This window comes from Lontra canadensis, unplaced genomic scaffold (assembly GCF_010015895.1).
Source record: "Lontra canadensis isolate GAN:19392208 unplaced genomic scaffold, GSC_riverotter_1.0 scaffold7, whole genome shotgun sequence".
Classification (NCBI taxonomy): Eukaryota; Metazoa; Chordata; class Mammalia; order Carnivora; family Mustelidae; genus Lontra; species Lontra canadensis.
Genome location: NW_022631001.1, coordinates 1,072,210 through 1,094,517, shown reverse-complemented (window position 1 = coordinate 1,094,517; position 22,308 = coordinate 1,072,210). Strand labels below are relative to the sequence as shown.

Genomic DNA, 22,308 nt, shown 5'->3' with positions numbered 1-22,308 from the left:
ATATTCAGCCATAATTCTCCTTAATATTCTTGAGAATGGAGAAATTTTTTCTCTATATCATGAAAGAAGTTTGCCAAGATTATAAAGTAAAACAATCATCTTATCTCCACCTTGTTCTTCTCATGTAGATTTAAGCCTAAGTAAAAGGGAAAATAAATATAAATGCCCAGGAACTGTACATCCACTTATGCAAATATCCCCTTCCCCACTAAGAGAAAATTCATCCATTCAGAAAAAACAAAAACAAAAACAAGCAGTCAGAAGGAATTCAGAACAAGGACCCAAGGACCTCCAGCTACATAATAAAAAAAATAATAATGATAAGGTTTTGTTTTCTAGGCTACAACTAGAAAGTATCTTTTCCTAGATATACAACCCTTTCTCCGTTCATCTTCCTCCCTCACCTCTACCTTCTGCCTGTTTACAGAGCCAGGGAGAGTAGGGGAAAATCAGGCTCAAAGTTTACTAGTTATTAGGTGTTCCATCAATGTAGACAGAAGCTTTTGTTTATTTATTCAACTTAAACATCAGGACCTTCCAGACTCCTGAGATATATGTACACCTGAGTTGATATTTTATTCCACAGCCTACAGAATTCTGAAGATGTCCCCTATATTTATCCAGCTTCTCAAGGGAACTTAATATCTTTGGCCATTCTAGTCTCATTGATTTCCTGTATCTTGCAGCTATTCCTTCATCTTATAGTCACTCCTTTTAGGGGACCCAGCCTCTTTCCTATCATACCCACAAATTAAAAAGAGTCATTTATAATGAGTTATACTATCCTTTAACATGTGATTATGCTTGAAATTTTTTATAATAAAATATTTTTTTAAAAATAAAACAAATATAACTTATGTTATATCAAATACATACATGTAGAAAGTAGACTTGATAGAAATGTTGGTGGGAGCAGGCAAAGTGAAAAGCATACCATACAAACAAATACCTGAAAATTGGCCATAGGAAATCCTGCTCTTAAAAGTGATTTGGCCATCCCCCAGTCAGTGGCTTCTCACTGGTACTTATTCTTCCCCAATTTCTTTTCATCTCGTTTCTATCATCTTGTTGACTTCTCACCTTCCCATTGCCACTGGGCCTTCAGATTCCTCACCTTCTCTTATGAAGAGTAGATGTCCCCTTTGACCATTCCCAAGATGCTCAGCTGCTGAGTAGGCCTTCCATTTAATAGGAACCATCCTTCTCAGGGGCACTTGTGGGTAAAACCAGCAAAAATTTATTGTTATATCATTAACCCAACTCACATCATTGTTGTATTACTATCATATATATAGACTAGCTATTTCTAGATTATGCTTTTCAAAATAGCAGTACCACATTAATTTTTTGTTTAGAATTACTTCTTTAGAAAACTCACTCTTCCCAGTTTATTAAGTAGAATTTGAAGACAATATTGAAAATACAATTTCCTTTATACATAAAGATCACAACCACCATTCTGTAAATGTCTAGATTCTCAAAGTACTCAACTCCTCATTGTCAATAACTATTTCTGACATGTCTTGATAACTCCTTAACCTTCTCATATTTCTCATTTTCATTCATCTTTACTAAATCAGGATTTTACAATGAGCCGAGATTCTCTCAAGCATCTAAGACTAACCTTTAATTTAATGCATCTTTTCACTTAGTATACCTACTTAGTGACTCATAGCATCACATCTCCCTGGATGTACTGGTAAAAGCCACATTTAATCTCAAATTCATTTTGATATCATCAACTGGAATTTTTCCTGCTTTTACCTTTTGTTTCTAAATCTCAACTGATCCACAAATTTTTCTTCAACTCTGGATTTTATAGCAACATTAGATATGCATTACTAGCTGCATTTTTCTTTGTCATAAGAATTGTAATTTATAATTACATAATAACAATGTCCTCTAAAATAGTCACTCCCTTGCCAATCCTCACCAATTTACATACTTCCTCATTGCCATAAATTTGCTTTCTAATTACCTCATGTGGATGATCAGAATTCTAATTCATTACACTGCTACAGTCAAAATAAGAAGCATAAACTCTGATATAATTATCATTTTTTAAGCTGAAAGAACCTGCTGTGGGCATGCTCTGAGAAATGTTTCTGATGCCCCAAATCTTGACCAAGTACAACTCTGTGCATTGCTATATCACCAAATACATTTTCTATTGCAGTGTATATCACACTTCACTGCATTAGTATCTGCCCCTATTACATTGTAAGTGTCATGAGAGCAGGAACCATGTGGTCTTGTTCTGTTATGAATCTCCAATATATAGCAGTGTGCCTGGCCCACATGATATATCCAATAAATTATACTCTTATCCTTCCCTATAAGAATTTCAATCATATAATTACTGTATGTGCTGAATACTTTTAGAGAGAAGTTACTTCTCTCCTGAGACCCTGAAATAAATTTAAATCTCTGAAAGATAAAGAAAATGAAATGGAGGGACCATTTATTACCAGAATGCAAAAGGGAGGATCAAGTATAGGCAAGATTTAATATATAACAAGATTGTTCTACTAAACTTTCTTTCCTTCTATGTCTCTTAGTTCAAGCTCAAAACACATTTTAATAAGAAAAAATCTAAATTTTTATCTAGTTCTCTAAGCATCCTTTATGGTGCAATTGAAATATTGACTATTGACAATGAACAATGATGGCAAAAGAAGTCAATTTCTCTTAAACAGAAATATAGAGATTGTATTTTGTTTTATTTTCTTTGTAGGAGGTTTTTTAAAATCCAGATCTGTAAGTAGAAACAATATAATATAGTTCTGAAGCAGCTCTTAACTGATCATCAGAATAATAAACTTCTAACCCAATTTCTTTCCTAAGTAGCCACGTGATATTGTATAAATTGCATAACTCCTATGATCTTTGCTTTCTGATATGTAACCAAAGGATAATTTAATGTCTTTTTAAATTTATTTTATTTATTTATTTTTAATTGTGTTAGTCACCATAAAAATTCATCATTAGTTTTTATGCAGTGTTCCAAGATTCATTGTTTTTTATGTACAACACCCAGTGCTCCATGCATTACATGCCCTCCTTAATACACACCACCAGGCTACCCATCTCCCCACTCTCCTCCTCTCTAAAACCCTCAGTTTGTTTCTCAGAATCCACAGTCTTTCACAGTTTGTCTCCTTCTCTGATTACCCCCAATTCACTTTTCCTTTCCTTCTCTTAATGTCCTCCATGTTATTCCTTATGTTCCGCAAGTAAGTGAAGCCATATGATAATTGACTTTCTCTGCTTGACTTATTTTACTCAGCATAATCTCCTCCAGTTCCATCCATGTTGATGCAAAGGTTGAGTATTCACCCTTCTGATGGCTAAATAATGTTCCACTGGATATATGGACCACATCTTCTTTATCCATTCATCTGTTGAAGGGCATCTCAGCTCTTTCCACAGTTTGGCTACTGTGGACATTGCTGCTATGAACATTGGGGTACAGATGGCCCTTCTTTTTACTACATCTGTTACTTTGGGGTAAATACCCAGCTGTACAATTGCCAGGTAATAAGGTAGATTTATTTTTAGTTTTTTGAGTAATCTCCACACTGTTTTCCAAAGTGGCTACACCAACTTGCATTCCCACCAACAATGGAAGAGGGTTCCCCTTTCCCCACATCCTCCCCAGCATTTGTTGTTTCCTGTCATGTTAATCTTTGCCATTCTAACTGGTGTAAGATGGTATCTCAATGAGGTTTTGATTTGAATTTCCCTGATGGCTAATGATGATAAACTTTTTCATGTGCCTGCTAGCCATTTGTATGTCTTCTTTGCAAAAGTGTCTGTTTATATGTCTTCTGCCCATTTTTTGAGATGAGTATCTGTTTTTTGGGTGTTGAGTTTGAGAAGTTCTTTATAGATCTTGGATATCAGCCCCTTGTCTGTACTGCCATTTGAGAATATGTCCCATTTTGTGGGTTTCCTCTTTGTTTTTTTGGCTGTTCCCTTTGTTGTGCAGAAGCTTTTGATCTTGATGAAGTCCCAAAAGTTCATTTTCACTTTTGTCTCCTTTGTCTTTGGTGACATGTCTTGAAAGAAGTTACTGTGGCTGATGTCGAAGAGGTTACTGCCTATGTTCTCCTCTAGGATTTTGATGGACTCCTGTCTCACGTTGAGGTCTTTCTTCCATTTAGAGTTTATCTTTGTGTATAGTGTAAGAGAATGGTCCAGTTTTATTCTTCTATACATAGCTGTCCAATTTTCCCAGCACCATTTATTGAAGAGACTGTCTTTTTTCCACTGTATATATTTTTTTCTGCTTTGTTGAAGATTCTTTGATCATAGAGTTGAGGGGCCGTATCTCAGCTCTATACTCTGTTCCTTGGTCTATGTGTCTGTTTTTGTGCCAGTACCATGCTGTCTTGGTGATCATAGCTTTGTAATAAAGCTTGAAATCAGGCAATGTGATGTCTCCAGCTTTGTTTTTCTTTTTCAACATTTCCTTAGAGATGTGGGGTCTTTTCTGGTTGCACACAGATTTTAGGATTATTTGTTCCAGCACTTTGAAATGCTTCTGGTATTTTGATCGGGATGACATTGAAAGTATAGATTCCTCTGGGCAGCATAGACATTTTAACAATGTTTATTTTCCCAATTCATGAGTATGGAATGGTTTTCCATCTTTTTGTGTCTTCTTTAATTTCTGTCATAAGTATTCTGTAGTTCCTCAAGTATACATCTTTTACTTCTTTGATTAGGTTTATTCCAAGATAACCTTATGGTTTTTGGTGCTATTGTAAGTGGAACTGATTCTCTAATTTACCTTTCCACAGATCCATTGTTAGTGTATAAGAAAGAAACTGATTTCTGTGTATTGATTTTTTATCCTGCCATATTACTGAATTGCTGTATGAGTTCTAGTAATTTGAGGTCACCATATTTCTTAGTCACCACAAAATGCATCATTAGTTTTTGAGGGTGGAGTCTTTTGGGCTTTTCATATAAAGTATCAAGCCATCTGTGAAGAGAGAGAGTTTGACTTCTTCTTTACCAATTTGAATACCTTTTATTTCTTTTTGTTGTCTGATTGCTGTTGCTAGGACTTCTAGTACTATGATGAACAACAGTGACAAGAATGGGTAATCCTTGTCATGTTTCTGATCTCAAAGGGAAGGCTGTCAGCTTTTCCCCTTTGAGAATGATATTCACTGTGGGTTTTTCACAGATAGATTTTATGAAGTTGAGGAATATTCCCTCTATCCCTATACTTTGAAGCATTTTAATTAGGAATGGATGTTGTATCTTGTCAAATGCTTTTTCTGCATCAATTGAGAGGACCATGTGGCTCTTCTCTCTTCTATTATTGATTTGTTCTATCACGTTGATTGATTTGCAAAAGTTGAACCACACTTGCATCCCATGGATAAATCCCACCTGGTCATAGTGGATAATTTTTTAAATTTACTGTTGGATCCTGTTAGCTAAGATCTTTCTGAGAATCTTGGCATCCATATTCATCAGAGATATCGGTCTGGGGTCTTTGCCTAGTTTAGACACCAAGGTAATGCCGGCTTGATAGAAAGAGTCTGGAAATTTTCCTTCTGTTTTAAATTTTTGAAACAGCTTCAGGAGAATAGGTATTATTTCCTCTTTGAATGTTTGGTAGAATTCCTTAGGATATCTGTCAGGTCCTGGACTCTTGTTTTTTGAGAAGTTTTTGATCACTGCTTCAATCCCATTACTAGATATTGGTCTATTCAGGTTGTCAATTTATTCTTGTTTCAGTCTTAGAAGTTTATAGGTTTCCAGGAATGCATTCATTTCATCTAGGTTGCTTAACTTATTGGCATATAACTGTTGATAAAAATTTCTGATGATTGTTTCTATTTCCTTGGTGGTAGTCGTGATCTCCCTTTTCATTCATAATTTTATTAATTTGGATCCTCTCTCTTTTCTTTTGGTTTAGTTTGGCGAGTGGTTTATCAATTTTAATTATTCTTTCAAAAAAAACCAGCTTTTAGTTTTGTTGATGTGTTCTATTGTATCTCTCGTTTCTAACTCAGTGATTTCTGCACTAATCTTAATTATTTCCCTTCTTGTGGGTGGGGTTGTCTTACTTTGTTGTTGGTTCTCCAGTTCTTTAGGTGTAAAGAGAGTTTGCATTTTAGGGATTTTTCAATTTTTTTGAGTGAGGCTTGGGTGGCTATGTATTTCCCCTTTAGGGCCGCCTTTGCCATAACCCATAGGTGATTGACCCAAACATTCTTCAGCAGGATGGTCTTTCAGTTCCAAGTATTTGAATTCCTTCCAAACTTTTTCTTGTGATTGAGTTACAGTTCAAAGCATTGTGGTCTGAGAATATGCAGGGAATAATCTTAATCTTTTGGTATCAGTTGAGACCTGATTTGCAACCCAGTGTGTGGTCTATTCTGGAGAAAGTTCCATGTGTACTTGAGAAGAATGAGTATTCTGTTGTTTTAGGGTGGAATGTTCTGTATATATCTATGAAGTCCATCTGGTCCAATGTGTCATTCAATGTTCTTGTTTTTTATTGATTTTCTGCTTAGATTATCTGTCTATTGCTGAGAGTGATGTGTTAAGATCCCCTATAATTAACGTAGTCTTATCAACTTGACTCTATTTTGATTAACAGTTGGCTCATGTAGGTGGCTGCTCCCATGTTGGGGGCATAAATTTTTTTAATTGTTAGATCTTCTTGGCGGATAGACCCTTTAAGAATGATGTAGTGTCCTTCTTTATCTCTGAGTATGGTCTTTAGCTTGCAATCTAATTTATCTGATATGAGGATTACTACCCCAGCTTTCTTTTGGGCCCATGGGCATGAAAGATGATTCTCCATTCCTTCACTTTCAGTCTGGATGTATCTTTAGGTTCCAAATGGGTTTCTTGTAGACAGCATATGGATGGGTCCTGTCTTTTTATCCAGTCTGCAACCCTGTGCCATTTTATGGGAGCATTTAGGCCATTCACGTTGAAAGTGATTGTTAAAAGGTAAGTTTTTATTGTCTGTGAAGTCCTTGTTTTTATAGATTGTCTGTAAAGTTCTGTTCTATATCACTCTTGGGTTCTTTCTTCTTTTATAAAACCCTCTTAATATTTCTTGTAGTGCCAGCTTGGTGGTTACATAATCTTTTAGACTTTGCTGGTCTTGGAGGCTCTTTATCTCTTCATCCATTCTGAATGTCAGCCTTGTCAGATAACCTATTCTTAGCTAATGTTCTTCTAATTTAGTGCCCTGAATATGTATTGCCAGGTGTTTCTGGCTTGCCAGGTTTCTGTGGATAGGTCTGACATTATTCTCATGGCCCCACCTCTGTATATAAGGAATCTCTTCCCCCTTAGATACCATTAAGACATCTTCTCTGAATTTAGGATTCAGGAATTCCACCATCACATGTCTGGGGGGTCTTTCTACCCTCATTGATCTTGGGGGGTGTCCTCTCTGCCTCTAGGACATGAACACTTGTTCCATTCCCTAGATCAGGGAAATTCTCATCTAGAATTTGTTCAACTATATCTTCTAGTCCTCTCTCTCTCTCCACCTCCTCAGGGATCTCAATAATTCTGACATTGGAACATTTCATGGTGTCATTTCCCTAATTTTGATTTCATGGTTTCTAAGCTGTTTGTTCTAGGCCTCCTCCTGGTCCTTCTTTTCTATTAGTTTCTTTTCTAGATCACAAATTCTGCCTCATTTACCCCAGCTGTTAGAGTATTTAGATTAGAATGGATCTCATTCTAATGAGATCTGCCAGATCAGCTCTCACTTCAACCCTTAGAGTTTCTATGTTGCCACTAATAGTATTCTCCAACCTAGCTATTGTCTGGATAATTCTTACCCTGAATTCTATTTCCAAAACACTGTTTATGACCATATTCAGTAGTTTTGTGGCAGAGGTCACAGTCTCTGTCTCTTTCCTCTGTTGGGTGTTCCTTGTCCTAGTTTTTGGTGAGAGGTGGTTGAGGAGATGTATAGCTGAATATATCAACCATGATCCAAGCAAGGTAAACCCTCTCCATTATGTCCTATACCCCTGTAGAGATCCAGAAGTGTATAATCTTATATCTCAGGCTGATTTCATGGGTGTTCAGAATGTTCTGGTAGATACTTAGCTCAATTCAGGGGGCCAGTGGAAATAGGGTCTCCTACTCCTCTGCCATCTTGTCCCTTCTCCTTATATCTTTTCTTTTTAAAGATATTTATTTATTTATTTATTTATTTATTTATTTATTTATTTGAGAGAGTGAGTAAGACACAGAGAGCATAAGCAGGGGGAGCAACAGACTGAGAGAGAGCTAGGCTCCCTGCTGAGCAAGGAGCTCAATATGGGGGTTGATCCCAGGACCCTGGGGTCATGATCTGAGTTGAAGGCAGATACTTAACCAACTTAGCCACCCAGGCACCCCAGGATAATCCTGTCCTAATTTGTAATTCTGAAACTGTTTGCCATGAATACATGTTCTATTCTAGTACCATGGTTAGGTGTCAAAAAGACTTTACTTTACTATCCAAAACATCCAAATGCCAGTTCACAGTAAAGCAAACCACAGAAGTAAGTAAAAACACTAAAATTTTAACTTTTCAGTGATTTCTTACATTGTTAAATATTTATTGTTTAAATTTTTAACAAGTTATCTTTTTAGTCCTTTGAATTTGAAGATGCCAACTTTAACTACTCCCTCAGGCTACTATTTATTTCAGTAACCAAAAACAAAAGACTTCAGTGATATGCCCCTTCACTACCTACTGCTCTAGTTTCATGTATCACCATCCCCATATGTCTTCTGTCTATTCCATACCCTAATGTTATGGTTTCTTATTGCTTAGGTGCATTTTTTTTTTCATTTTCTCTTATCTTTTCCTAGAATTCTCATCCCTTTATCCAACTTTAGAACTCTACTCATACTCAGATACTTAGCTCAGGCATCACATCCTCTGAAAAGCCTTTCCTAACCCACAGACAGAATTAAACTCTCCTTCTTTATTTCCATAGCATCTTATGTACTTTTTCACTGTTGCATATAGCATATACATTGCATTTACTTACATATCTGTCAAAGTCATAGGCTTCCTTAGCTCAAAATATGACATAACATAGTCATTCAATAAAGATTTGGAATAATTTGAATATAAAATGTTCAAACCTCTGTTATTATTTACAGGTTTTTTATAGGCAAGAGGGGCACAGCAATAGTCAAGTTATTGAAACACAGAAACCTCAAGCAGTAGTACCACTGCCGGATGCTGGAGTCTATATTATTGAAGTTCGAGCATACAGTGAAGGAGGGGATGGGACAGCTAGTACCCAAATTAGGGTACCATCCTATTCAGGTAAGTTTTGACATAGTAGGTTCAATTTGATGACCACCAACAATGTTAAATAGTGTAAACCTCACCAAAATTAATATGATGAATTGCATGGGTGAAAACTTTGTAAAGGTCCCATTTCTCACTCTGATTTCCATACCACCCTCTAACTAAAAAGAAAATGTCTCAAGAAGCACCTTGCTGGCCATTTGGGCCTTGCAATATTGCTTTTAAACTGCCAGTTCACTGTTTTAACATACTTATTTCTCAATTACCTTGATTACTTTTATCATTAGATAGTGGAGAATGAGGTGTATGAGGTACAGAAAAGCTTAAAAGAAATGCTCCTTAAAATTAAACTTGGATCATCTTTATTGATTTCTAAGTAAATTATAAACTCCATTGAGTATCATTCTTTTGTTTTCCAGGTTTACTGAGATATAATTGACATGTAACATTTTGTAGATTTAAGGTATACAACTTGTTGATTTAATATATTTATGCACTGCAAAATTACCACCATAGCATTAGCTAATGCCTTCATCATGCCATATAACTGCCATTTCTTTTTGTAGTGACAACATTTAAAATTTACTCCCTGCACAACTTTCAACTGTGTACTATAGTATTTTTAACTATAATCACAATGCTGTACATTAGATCACTGGAACTTATTTGTGTCTCATTGTTTTTATTATCAGTATTAAAAATTTATAGCTTTTACTGAGACCTTACTATGTGTTAGGATTGGTCATAAGTCTTACTGGTCATGTCTTATACATCATTTTATTTAGTCTTAGTAATAATTATATGAGGTCGATGGCATTATTCATATTTTACAGAGAAAATTTAAGTAACTTGCCTAAGACCACACTAAGTAGAAGAACTAGGATTTGGAACCAAGTACACTTATCTCCAAGACCACGTATCTTTACCACTACCATCATTATTACATCAGCAAAGAAATTAAAGGAAGAGAAATTTTATAAATTTAGAAATGAGTAACCATTTCACTGAAGTAGTAAAAAAAAAAAAGTATGCAGTTCTCTTATTAAGAAAATATCAGGTAATTTTCCCTAAATCCTTGATTAAAAATGTTTAATGTGTAGTTAATTAATGGGCAATTATGAGCATTATTTATTGAATAATCATTCTCAAGCAGAATTGTCAGCCTAAAGGGAAGTATCCAGTGATATCCTATAGGATACTACATGTGGCTTTGTTGCATTCAACATATTTATCCATTTGGATTAAGACCAGAGGTATTACATATGATTTTTTTTTTTTTGATTCCACAAAGTGGGATAGAAGGCAAATACAAGGAAGAAAATAATTAGACTGAAGCTCTGAGGAAAAGTCATTTACATAATATTTGATAAGTAAATTCTTACATAAAATACAAGATGAGATAAAGAATATTATTGGGACAGTTCATAAAATCTGAATAATGTCTATAGATTCGATAACATATATATCAATAATTACCTTTTCTTTTAAAAATGTACTGTGGTTATATAAGAAAATGTCTTATTTTTAGGAACTATACATTAAAGTATTTAGGGGGAAATGTATATCATATCTGCAACTTACTTTCAAATGGCTCAGGACATCAAAAACTAAGGATGTACTGTGTGATGACTAACATAACATAATTTTAAGAAATGGATCAGGGAAAAATGTATGTATTTATAGAGAGAATAATAGCACAAATGATGAATAGACATTTAAGGAATCTGGATATATTCTTTGCTCTATTTTACAACTTTTGGTTCATCTAAAATTATTTCAAAATGAAAAGTTAAAAATTTTAAAAAACCACAAGATATATGAAATCTGACATTTTTCAGAAGTTTAGGTGAAAAGACCTAAGAATTTAAATACAGTGTGGCCACACTAAAATTTAATACACTTTATGATTCATTTATAAAAGTATAACTTCAAAAGCAAGAGAGGTAATAATGTCTCTGCATTGATTACTACAATTGAACTGTTCAGATGTGGGTGTTAAATTTTCAAGAGCACCTTGAAAGACTAAAGATTATTTCTGAAAAGTGAAAAAGGTGACAACTCTCTGCTTGCATCATAAGTCTTAAATTTCTGAAAGCAATGATACAATGAGCATTTACTGACCGCTGATCATGTTCTTGACATTACGCTAGATATTTTTCATATATTATCATCTTTTATCCTTCTAAGTATTCTATTATTCTCTGACTCCCCAAGGTTCCTGTCAACTCTAAGACAACCAGATTGTAAAGTATCATCTGGACAATATCAGCCCCAAATTTGAAAGTACTTATAAAGACATTGATTCTCCCATTGTATTACAACTTTTATTTCATGAAAAACAAATTGTCAACTTTTATGATTTAGTTAAAAATATATAGCTAGTGCAGCCCATTTTCTGAGTTTTAATAAAATAAAAACTCATTGTCTATCTCAGACCTATAGAAAATGAGCAACAATTAGTTTCATTCTTATCATTTCCAAAAACCAAAAGCCTTAAGAAGTTCAAGGGCTCGCTCAAGTAAAATACTTAGTTTTGCAGCTGGAACTAAAACTTAGTCCAGTGTTGATTTTGTGTTTTGTTTTGATTTGCTCTACCAAAATAACATTTTTGGTTTGTGGATTCTTTGTGAAATCTGAGCTATAGTCTAATTTGCATTCTGAAAGTGAGATGATTTTGTAAAGGTGTCATGTTAGTCAATTTAACAAGGACTCAGCCACTCTCAAATAAATAGAAAAGATGTTTTCACAGTTTGTATTACATACCACTCCAGTGAAGCTTTGTCATCAGGCCTTTCTTGTGGTTCACATGAGGCCATGCACTTCGCAATAATTCCTTTTGTACAAGGTGAAATACATGTTACATTCTCCAATATGTTGATTAAAGTTCTATTAGTGCCTTAAATATGAACAGTTTTTAAGAAAAGATTTGCTGCTGCTGTTGCTATGTGTGTGTGTGCCTATATGTGTGTGTGTTACCAAGTAAATGGTGCCCCAGCTCTTAAATAAACATCTGGGAAAAAATGTGGACACTATTTCCATAACAAAAATCATAACCAGATCCCATTAACACTCAATTCTTGCCAGAGAAGGTAACTTGACAAAACGATGATCCCAAAAACTGGGTAGTACCTTTTTTTATGATTAATCTATCAGTAAGGTTTTAATTAAGGCCAATTATAAGAACATCTGTTTCCACTAATCCCATCTTGATGACTGTAAGCAAGTTCTATTATCTAAGCTCAGGGAAATAAAAATGGTACTTACTGCATGGAAATGTTGTGAGCCTTGAATAAGATGATATGTATAAAGGGCTCATCACAGTGCACTGCATGTAGTAAATGTTCATTAAATATCCATCATGATGACAATACTTCAGACTTCTGACTTGAGGAACTGTTAAGTTAGGTCTAAGGGTAGTACTTAGTTCATGTGGAGTTTGTTATGTGGAAACATCAAAACTACTTCAAACTGATCCTTTCAGATCAGTATGTTTAATCAAACAGCTACCTTCATACATTAACTGCATAAAATATTTTGTTTCCAAAAAGGAAGAATTTCTCCTGGGTATAATATAGGTAAGAGTGATGAAAGATGGATCTCTTGCCTTTGCCAAGTTTGGTATGAGAATCTAGAATTTAAGCCTGTTCAACTGAAACAATCAAGTCAGTGGAGAACCCATAAATAAATTAAATAATTAAAATACTTTTGTTTATCAAACTCAAACACTGACTGAAGTAATTAAATTATGAATTCTATTGACACAAACTTTTGCTAATTATTCTTGTTCCCTTTCCTAAACTATACAATAAATATACAATAAAATATACTATTTTATTGTTCATACCTACCTGGAATTTGGGATGCTTTCCATCAGTGCATCATTGGTGAAAATTAAACTAAATCTCAGAGTAGATATGTTTTTCAAACATGACATAGCCTTGTAAGACAGTATTCCACATAGAATTCTGCCTTCCATATAATTTTTGGGAGCCCGATACCTTGTCTTTTTTTATAAGCACACCCTCATCATAAACAAACCCATGTGCACTCCTTTGTCTTAAAAACCTAAAAACAACTCTCTTCTAGCTCAAGCAAAATCAAAATAATTTGCTGCATTTAATGCTTCTCTATTTTCACAGGTGGGAAAATCACTAGTGCCCAGTCGACCCTCCACACACTCTCCCCATCTTCATCATCGGTAACATTGCTCTTGGCATTGATGATTCCCTCAACCTCTTGGTGAAAACTACAGACTTACCTTGCTTTGCTTTGCTTTAGACTGAATATAGCAGTGAATAGAGTGTAGTGTAAGTGGAGACACAGGACCCTGAGATGAGCTTTAAAAACTTGGGACTACACATGGTGCACTTACAGGAGGTTGAGGGGAATATTATTTAACCATCAGGTTTCTCTTTGGTTTTGTAAATGGAGAGGGCAGTTCTTGGTCCAATAAAATATGCAGATTGTATGTAATGAATTTTTTGTAAGCAAAGGTAATTTCTGTCAAATGTATTCTTTACTTTTTTAATATGTTGAAATTTGATTTTATATCTGATGACCCTGAGTGTGTGCCATCCATTTGTTAAGTAAGTTGTCTCTAGCAGATATGTTTCAAACACAAATACAAAACTGAGAATGAAAAGTTTGCTAAAAGATTCTGAGTCTACTGTTTTTCATTTTCCCTTTGGCTAACTATCCCAATTGACAAAATTGTAGAAGATATGAAAAAAAAAATACTTTGGTTGTGTAATCCATTATAGAATAAGTACACAAAAGTTTTTTTGAATAATATTGTATTACCTCATAGTGACTTAGCAAAATTTGTCAATATATTATTCTATATATATCCCTAGAACAAGTTATTAGGATAGGGAATAAGCCATTTACATTAGTGCAAGGTAAATAGAAAGCAAGTCCCAATGAATTTAAGTGCTGTTTTTCATTAATTACTATGTTATCTAATAATTGCAATAGCTATGCATATGACAAAAGCTTAATTTTAATAGCAAAATATTAAAGTCACAAAAAATATATGGTCACTAGAAACTATAGTCACTGATATGCTGCCAAGGGTGCTAACTTGAAAACAAAATTAATTCAAGACAGAGCTTTCCCATTTCCCACCTACTGCCCAAATAGATGTTGAATTAAGTCCAAATTTTTTTTTAATTGCCAACAATTTTAAGGACAATGGAAATCCACTGTGCAAATAATGTATACATATATAGTCTGTGAGTTAAAATGTTTCAAGCCAACAAATATATTTTTATTTTTTAAACACTTCCATGCATCACATACCACTTACAAAATGTTACCAATTACTAAAATAAAAAGGACCTCTTGAATAAATTGATTTTTTAATTAAGCTCTGGAAACATGGCCTCACTACAGAGCCTCAGCTAGCCATACACTGCTTGGGAAATGTTCCCCATTTTTTATTTTGGGGAGTCACTATGAACCAAAGTGACTTTAGATAGTTGGATATTGAAGTAAAAGTTTTCCATTTGATAGTATATAGAAGTTCCAACTGTCAGAGTTCACATAACATCCAGGAAGATGCCTGAAGGGATAGTTAATGCAAAGTCAAATGCCAAAAAAAGAGCTTGGAGAAACTAGTTTTAAAGATGATGTTAATATGAAAACAAAGAGTAGTCTCTTTTCTCTTATAAAATGTAACCTGTTAATTTTGTTTGTAACATCCTTAACAGCAAGCAAGATGAATCAATATTTAACTCTCACTGCTGGATCTAGAGGTTAATCCCTATAGAATCAGGATATATTGGAATTTCTGTTCTGAATATCTAAAAGATTGGTTTCAGAGATACAGAACAACTATTTAAATTGGTTACTCATTCTGTTTGGGAGAAATGAACAAGAAGTGAGTCCTTTTAGGACTATTTTTAGTTTACAGATTATTATAGTAAATTACTACAGATGGTGACTATTGAAGCCTGTGGATGATAACAACCAAGTGGCCTTCTTTGAGCACCTCCTTTGGGGTGGGAGAGACTGGACTTGGCAGATAGAGAGATATGAACTATTTAGCAGGCAAAATATGAACTCTCATGACTATGGATTAGCTTGCAGAAGCAAATCACACATCCAAAAAAAAAAAAAAAAGATACAGCAACAATATAAAAGAATAGACAATTTTTACTTAATACTGTAAATCATTTTCTTTGTTTTTCATGGTGTTTTATACTAGATTTAGTGAAGGACTTTTAAGAATCAAGTCATTACTGAAACCCTTATAAAAACAAAACCCAATAAAATGTCAATACATGACAAATTCAAAATAACAAAGATTCCCAACTAGCTGATGGATGGTACATATCTGATAGAATATTTACATGTAGAATGTCTGATGTATTCTTACAGGAATCAGAGATAAGGAATGTTTTTACTCAACCTGCATAGAATATGTATTTTGCATCATAAACCTATAAAAAAAGGTTTTGAATGTTTATGTCCTTATGTATTACATACTTGTTACTTTATAGAAAGCAGAACAGCATTCCTTATCAAGGTACTTAATTTTTCAGCTGCAGTACTAAGTGAGCTTTTTCTTGGATGGTCTAGTAACCACACAGTCTTAAATCACTAAAGAGACTGTATTTTTGTATAATGTCAATTGAATTTTGAAGGAAAAAAAACACTCCTCCTAATCAAAAATTTCATGAAAAGTGAATGTTTTGCATATCCAAATAAAGGTACTGTGGACTTCATGTCAAACCATTAAATATATTGTATACAATCTGTATATATACTATATGTAATGGTATATATCATGTGGAAGACACAGTCAGATAATAGTTCTGTGTACTGTTCTTGTAACATTAGATCTTTTTAATAAATAATTCTCTTTTTATTGATTTTATCTTCTCTCCTGTCAGCTACATGAATGACTTTATTTCATGCAGACCACAGTATGATGGTAATTATGGTAGTGTTTTCATGCTGAAAATATCACAATGTTAGTACTTCGCATGCTCTTATGATTTTAGGTTCAAAAATCTCCATAGATATCCCTGTTGGTTTCAATTCAAAAAGTGGAAACCATGTCAAAAAATAAACCAAAGAAGAAAAAACAAATGGGATAAATTTAGGGTTAGACACATGATTCACTTCTTCCAAGAAAGGAGACCATCAATGAGTTTTATAAAGAGTTTACTAAATGCATAATTATGTTTTATTAGAGACAGTCTGTCCCAATCGATCCTAGATATAATTCTTATAGAGGTGGTAATCTTTTGTGTTCCCTTAGCACCATGTATAAATTTCTGTTACATGAGCAATCATATGATTTTACAATGATTTGCTTATGAATGCTTACCTTCACTCTCTAGGCTATGGATACTCCAATGGAGACTATATTATATTCTTCTAAGGATTTCTCTCATCTTTACGCAGCGGAGTATGTAGGACATATCAAGTGAACAATTTTTTTATCTTTTTTTTTAATTTTTTTAAATAAACTTATAATGTATTTTTATCCCCAGGGGTACAGGTCTGTGAATCACCAGGTTTACACACTTCACAGCACTCACCATAGCACATACCCTCCCCAATGTCCATAACCCCACCCCCCTCACCTGACCCACCTCCCCCCAGCAACCCTCAGTTTGTATTGTGAGATTAAGAGTCACTTATGTTTTGTGTCCCTCCCGATCCCATCTTGTTTCATTTATTCTTCTCCTACCGCCTAACACCCCATGTTGCATCTCTACTTCCTCATATCAGGGAGAAATCATATGATAGTTGTCTTTCTTCGATTGACTTATTTCACTAAGCATGGTACCCTCTAGTTCCATCCAAGTCATCGCAAATGGCAAGATTTCATTTCTTTTGATGGCTGTATAGTATTCCGTTGTGTATATATACCATCTCTTCTTTATCCATTCATCTGTTGATGGACATCTAGGTTCTTTCCATAGTTTGGCTATTGTAGACATTGCTGCTACAAACATTCAGGTGCACGTGCCCCTTCAGATCACTACGTTTGTATCTTTAGGGTAAATACCCAGCAGTGCAATTACTGGGTCATAGAATAGTTCTATTTTCAACTTTTTGAGGAACCTCCATGCTGTTTCCCAGAGTGGTTGCACCAGCTTGCATTCCCACCAACAGTGTAGGAGATTTCCCCTATCTCCACATCCTCACCAGCATCTGTCATTTCCTGACTTGTTAATCTTAGCCCCTCTGACTGGTGTGAGGGGTATCTCATTGTGGTTTTGATTTGTATTTCCCTGATGACGAGTGATGTGGAGCAATTTTTCATGTGTCTATGGGCGATCTAGATGTCTTCTTGCAGAAATGTCTGTTCATGTCTTCTGCCCATTTCTTGATTGGATTATTTGTTCTTTGGGTGTTGAGTTTCCTAAGCTCTTTATACATTTTGGACACTAGCCCTTTATGTGATATGTCATTTGCAAATATCTTCTCCCATTCTGTCAGTTGTCTTCTGGTTTTATTAACAGTTTCCTTTGCTGTGCAAAAGCTTTTGATCTTGATGAAATCCCAATAGTTCATTTTTGCCCTTGGTTCCCTAACCTTTGGCGATGTTCCTAGGAAGATGTTGTTGCGGCTGAGGTCGAAGAGGTTGCTGCCTATGTTCTCCTCAAGGATTTTGATGGATTCCTTTCTCACATTGAGGTCCTTCAACCATTTTGAGTCTATTTTCATGTGTGGTGTAAGGAAATGATCCAATTTCATTTTTCTGCAGGTGGCTGTCCAATTTTCCCAACACCATTTGTTGAAGAGGCTGTCTTTTTTCCATTGGACATTCTTTCCTGCTTTGTCGAAGATAAGTTGACCATAGAGTTGAGGGTCTATTTCTGGGCTCTCTATTCTGTTCCATTGATCGATGTGTCTGTTTTTGTGCCAGTACCATGCTGTCTTGATGATGACAGCTTTGTAATAGAGCTTGAACTCCGGAATTGTGATGCCACCAACTTTGGCTTTCTTTTTCAATATTCCTTTGGCTATTCGAGGTCTTTTCTGGTTCCATATAAATTTTAGGATTATTTGTTCCATTTCTTTGAAAAAAAATGGATGGTACTTTGATAGGAATTGTATTAAATGTGTAGATTGCTTTAGGTAGCATAGACATTTTCACAATATTTATTCTTCCAATCCAGGAGCATGGAACATTTTTCCATTTCTTTGTGTCTTCCTCAATTTCTTTCATGAGTACTTTATAGTTTTCTGAATATAGATTCTTAGTCTCTTTGGTTAGGTTTATTCCTTGGTATCTTATAGTTTTGGGTGCAATTGTAAATGGGATTGACTCCTTAATTTCTCTTTCTTCTGTCTTGTTGTTGGTGTAGAGAAATGCAACTGATTTCTGTGCATTGATTTTATATCCTGACACTTTACTGAATTCCTGTACCAGTTCTAGCAGTTTTGGAGTGGAGTCTTTTGGGTTTTCCACATATAGTATCATATCATCTACAAAGGGTTTGACTTCTTCTTTGCCGATTTGGATGCCTTTAATATCCTTTTGTTGTCTGATTGCTGAGGCTAGGACTTCTATTACTATGTTGAATAGCAGTGGTGATAATAGACATCCTTGCCGTGTTCCTGACCTTAGCAGAAAAGGTCTCAGTTTTTCTCCATTAAGAATGATATTTGTGATTGGGTTTTTCATAGATGGCTTTGATGATATTAAGGTATGTGCCCTCTATCCCTACACTTTGAAGAGTTTTGATCAGGAAGGAATGCAGTACTTTGTCAAATGCTTATTCAGCATCTATTGAGAGTATCATATGTTTCTTGTTCTTTCTTTTATTAATGTATTGTACCACATTGATTGATTTGCAGATGTTGAACCAACCTTGCAGCCCTGGAATAAATCCCACTTGGTTGTGGTGAATAATCCTTTTAATGTACTGTTGGATCCTATTGGCTAGTATTCTGGTGAGAATTTTTGCATCTGTGTTCATCAAGGATATTGGTCTGTAGTTCTCTTTTTTTGATGGGATCCTTGTCTGATTTGGGGATCAAGGTGATGCTGGCCTCATAAAATGAGGTTGGAAGTTTTCCTTCCATTTCTATTTTTTGGAACGGTTTCAGGAGAATCGGAATTAGTTCTTCTTTAAATGTTTGGTAGAATTCACCTGGGAAGCCGTCTGGCCCTGGGCTTTTGTTTGTTTGGAGATTGTTGATGACTGTTTCAAACTTTTTACTGGTTATGTGTCTTTTCAGGTTTTCTATTTCTTCCTGGTTCAGTTGTGGTAGTTTATATGTCTCTAGGAATGCATCCATTTCTTCCAGATTGTCAAATTTGTTGGTGTAGAGTTGCTCATAGTATGTTCTTATAATTGTTTGTATTTCTTTGGTGTTAGTTGTGATCTCTCCTCTTTCATTTATTACTTTATTTATTTGGGTCTTCTCTCTTTTCTTTTTGATAAGTCTGGCCAGGGGTTTATCAATCTTATTAATTCTTTCAAAGAACCAGCTCCTAGTTTCATTGATTTGTTCTATTGTTTTTTTGGTTTCTTTGACTTCTGCTCTGATCTTTATGATTTCTCTTCTCCTGCTGGGTTTAGGGTTTCTTTCTTGTTCTTTCTCCAGCTCCTTCAGGTGTAGGGTTAGGTTGTGTACTTGAAACCTTTCTTGTTTTTTGAGAAAGGCTTGTGCCACTATATATTTTCCTCTCAGGACTGCCTTTGTTGTTTCCCACAGATTTTGAACTGTTGTGTTTTCATTATCATTTGTTTCCATGAATTTTTTCAATTATTCTTTAATTTCCTGGCTGACCCATTCATTCTTTAGAAGGATGCTGTTTAGTCTCCATGTATTTGTGTTCATTCCAAATTTCCTCTTGTGATTGAGTTCTAGCTTGAGAGCATTGTAGTCTGAAAATATGCAGGGAATGCTCCCAATCTTTTGATACCAGTTGAGACCTGATTTAGGAATGAGGATGTGATCTATTCTGGAGAATGTTCCATGTGCACTAGAGAAGAATGTGTATTCTGTTGCTTTGGGAAGAAATGTTCTGAGTATATCTGTGATGTCCATCTGGTCCAGTGTGTCATTTAAGGCCTTTATTTCCTTGTTGATCTTTTGCTTGGATGATCTGTCCGTTTCAGTGAGGGGAGTGTTAAGGTACCCTAATATTATTGTATTATTGTTTTTGTGTTTCTTTGATTTTTTATTAATTGATTTATATAGTTGCTGCTCCCATGTTAGGGGCATAGATATTTAAAATTGTTAGATCTTTTTGTTGGACAGATCCTTTGAGTATGATATAGTGTCCTTCCTCATCTCTTATTATAGTCTTTGGCTTAAAATCTAATTGATATGATATAAGGATTGCCACCCCAGCTTTCTTCTGATGTCGATTAGCATGGTAAATTTTCTTCCACCCCCTCACTTTAAATCTGGAGGTGTCTTCCGGTCTAAAATGAGTTTCTTTTAGGCAACATATAGATGGGTTTTGTTTTTTTATCCATTCTGATACCCTGTGTCTTTTGATTGGGGCATTTAGTCCATTAACATTCAGGGTAACTATTGATATGATATGATATTTAGTGACATTGTATTGTCTGTAAGGTGACAGTTACTGTCTATTATTGCTGTTCCTTTCTGATCTATTACTTTTAGGGTGTCTCTTTGCTTAGAGGACCCCTTTCAATATTTCCTGTAGAGCTGGTTTGGTGTTTGCAAATTCTGTCAGTTTTTTTTTGTCCTGGAAGATTTTAATCTCTCCTTCTATTTTCAATGATAGCCTAGCTGGATATAGTATTCTTGGCTGCATGTTTTTCTCCTTTAGTGCTCTGAATATATCATGCCAGTTCTTACTGGCCTGCCAAGTCTCTGTGGATAAGTCTGCTGCCAATCTAATATTTTTACGATTGTTTCTTACAGACTTCTATTCCTGGGCTGCTTTCAGGATTTACTCTTTGTCGCTAAGACTTGTAAATTTTACTATTAGGTGACGAGGTCTGGACCTATTCTTGTTGATTTTGAGGGGGATTCTCTGCACCTCCTGGATTTTGATGCTTGTTCCCTTTGCCATATTAGGAAAATGCTATCCAATAATACTCTCCAATATACCTTCAGCTCCCATCTCTCTTTCTTCTTCTTCTGGAATCCCAATTATTCTAATGCTGGATCATCTTATGGTGTCACTTATCTCACTGAATTCTCCCCTCATGGTCCAGTAGCTGTTTGTCCCTCTTATTTTTTTTTTTTTTATGGTCCTGGATAATTTTATTTTTCAGGATTATAGGAAGGTTAAATATATCTCTTTTTAATTTTTTAAGTTTATTTTCACCATGACAGTATTCTTTGATTTTCCACCACACCCAGTGCTTCATGCAATCCGTGCCCTCTCCAATACCCACCACCTAGTTCCCCCAACCACACCCCCCCGCCCCTTCGAAACCCTCAGATTGTTTTTCAGAGTCCATAGTCTCTCATGGTTCACCTTCCCTTCCAATTTCCCTCAACTCCCTTTTCCTAACTCCCCTTGTCCTCCATGCTATTTGTTATGTTCCACAAATAAGTGAAACCATATGATAATTGACTCTCTCTGCTTGACTTATTTCACTCAGCATAATCTCTTCCAGTCCCATCCATGTTGCTACAAAAGTTGGGTATTCATCCTTTCTGATGGAGGCATAATACTCCATAGTGTATATGGACCACATCTTCTTTATCCATTCGTCCGTTGAAGGACATCTTGGTTCTTTCCACAGTTTGGCGACCGTGGCCATAGCTGCTATAAACATTGGGGTACAGATGGCCCTTTTTTTCACTACATCTGTACCTTTGGGGTAAATACCCAGTAGTGCAATGGCAGGGGCATAGGGAAGCTCTATTTTTAATTTCTTGAGGAATCTCCACACTGTTCTCCAAAGTGTCTGCACCAACTTGCATTCCCAGCAACAGTGGAAGAGGGTTCCCCTTTCTCCACATCCCCTCCAACACATGTTGTTTCCTGTCTTGCTAATTTTGGCCATTCTAAGTGGTGTAAGGTGGTATCTCAATGTGGTTTT

At 35.2% G+C, this 22,308-nt stretch overlaps 1 protein-coding gene across 3 annotated transcripts in view; it reads left to right on the top strand.

Annotated features, from left to right (window-relative positions):
* CNTN5 (contactin 5) overlaps nt 1-14,040 on the top strand; it is a 1,319,804-nt gene extending 1,305,764 nt beyond the window's left edge. For 2 of the 3 annotated variants that reach the window (XM_032852733.1, XM_032852732.1), the window contains exons 25-26: nt 9,154-9,322; nt 13,447-14,040. In XM_032852733.1, the coding sequence (XP_032708624.1) occupies nt 9,154-9,322; nt 13,447-13,550 (273 nt within the window). In that variant the 3' untranslated portion in view covers nt 13,551-14,040. Of the gene's footprint in view, nt 1-9,153; nt 9,323-10,140; nt 10,217-13,446 lie in introns of those variants that run through there. The other variant, XM_032852734.1, reaches the window with a different exon arrangement.
* Nucleotides 14,041-22,308: the final 8,268 nt, after the last annotated feature.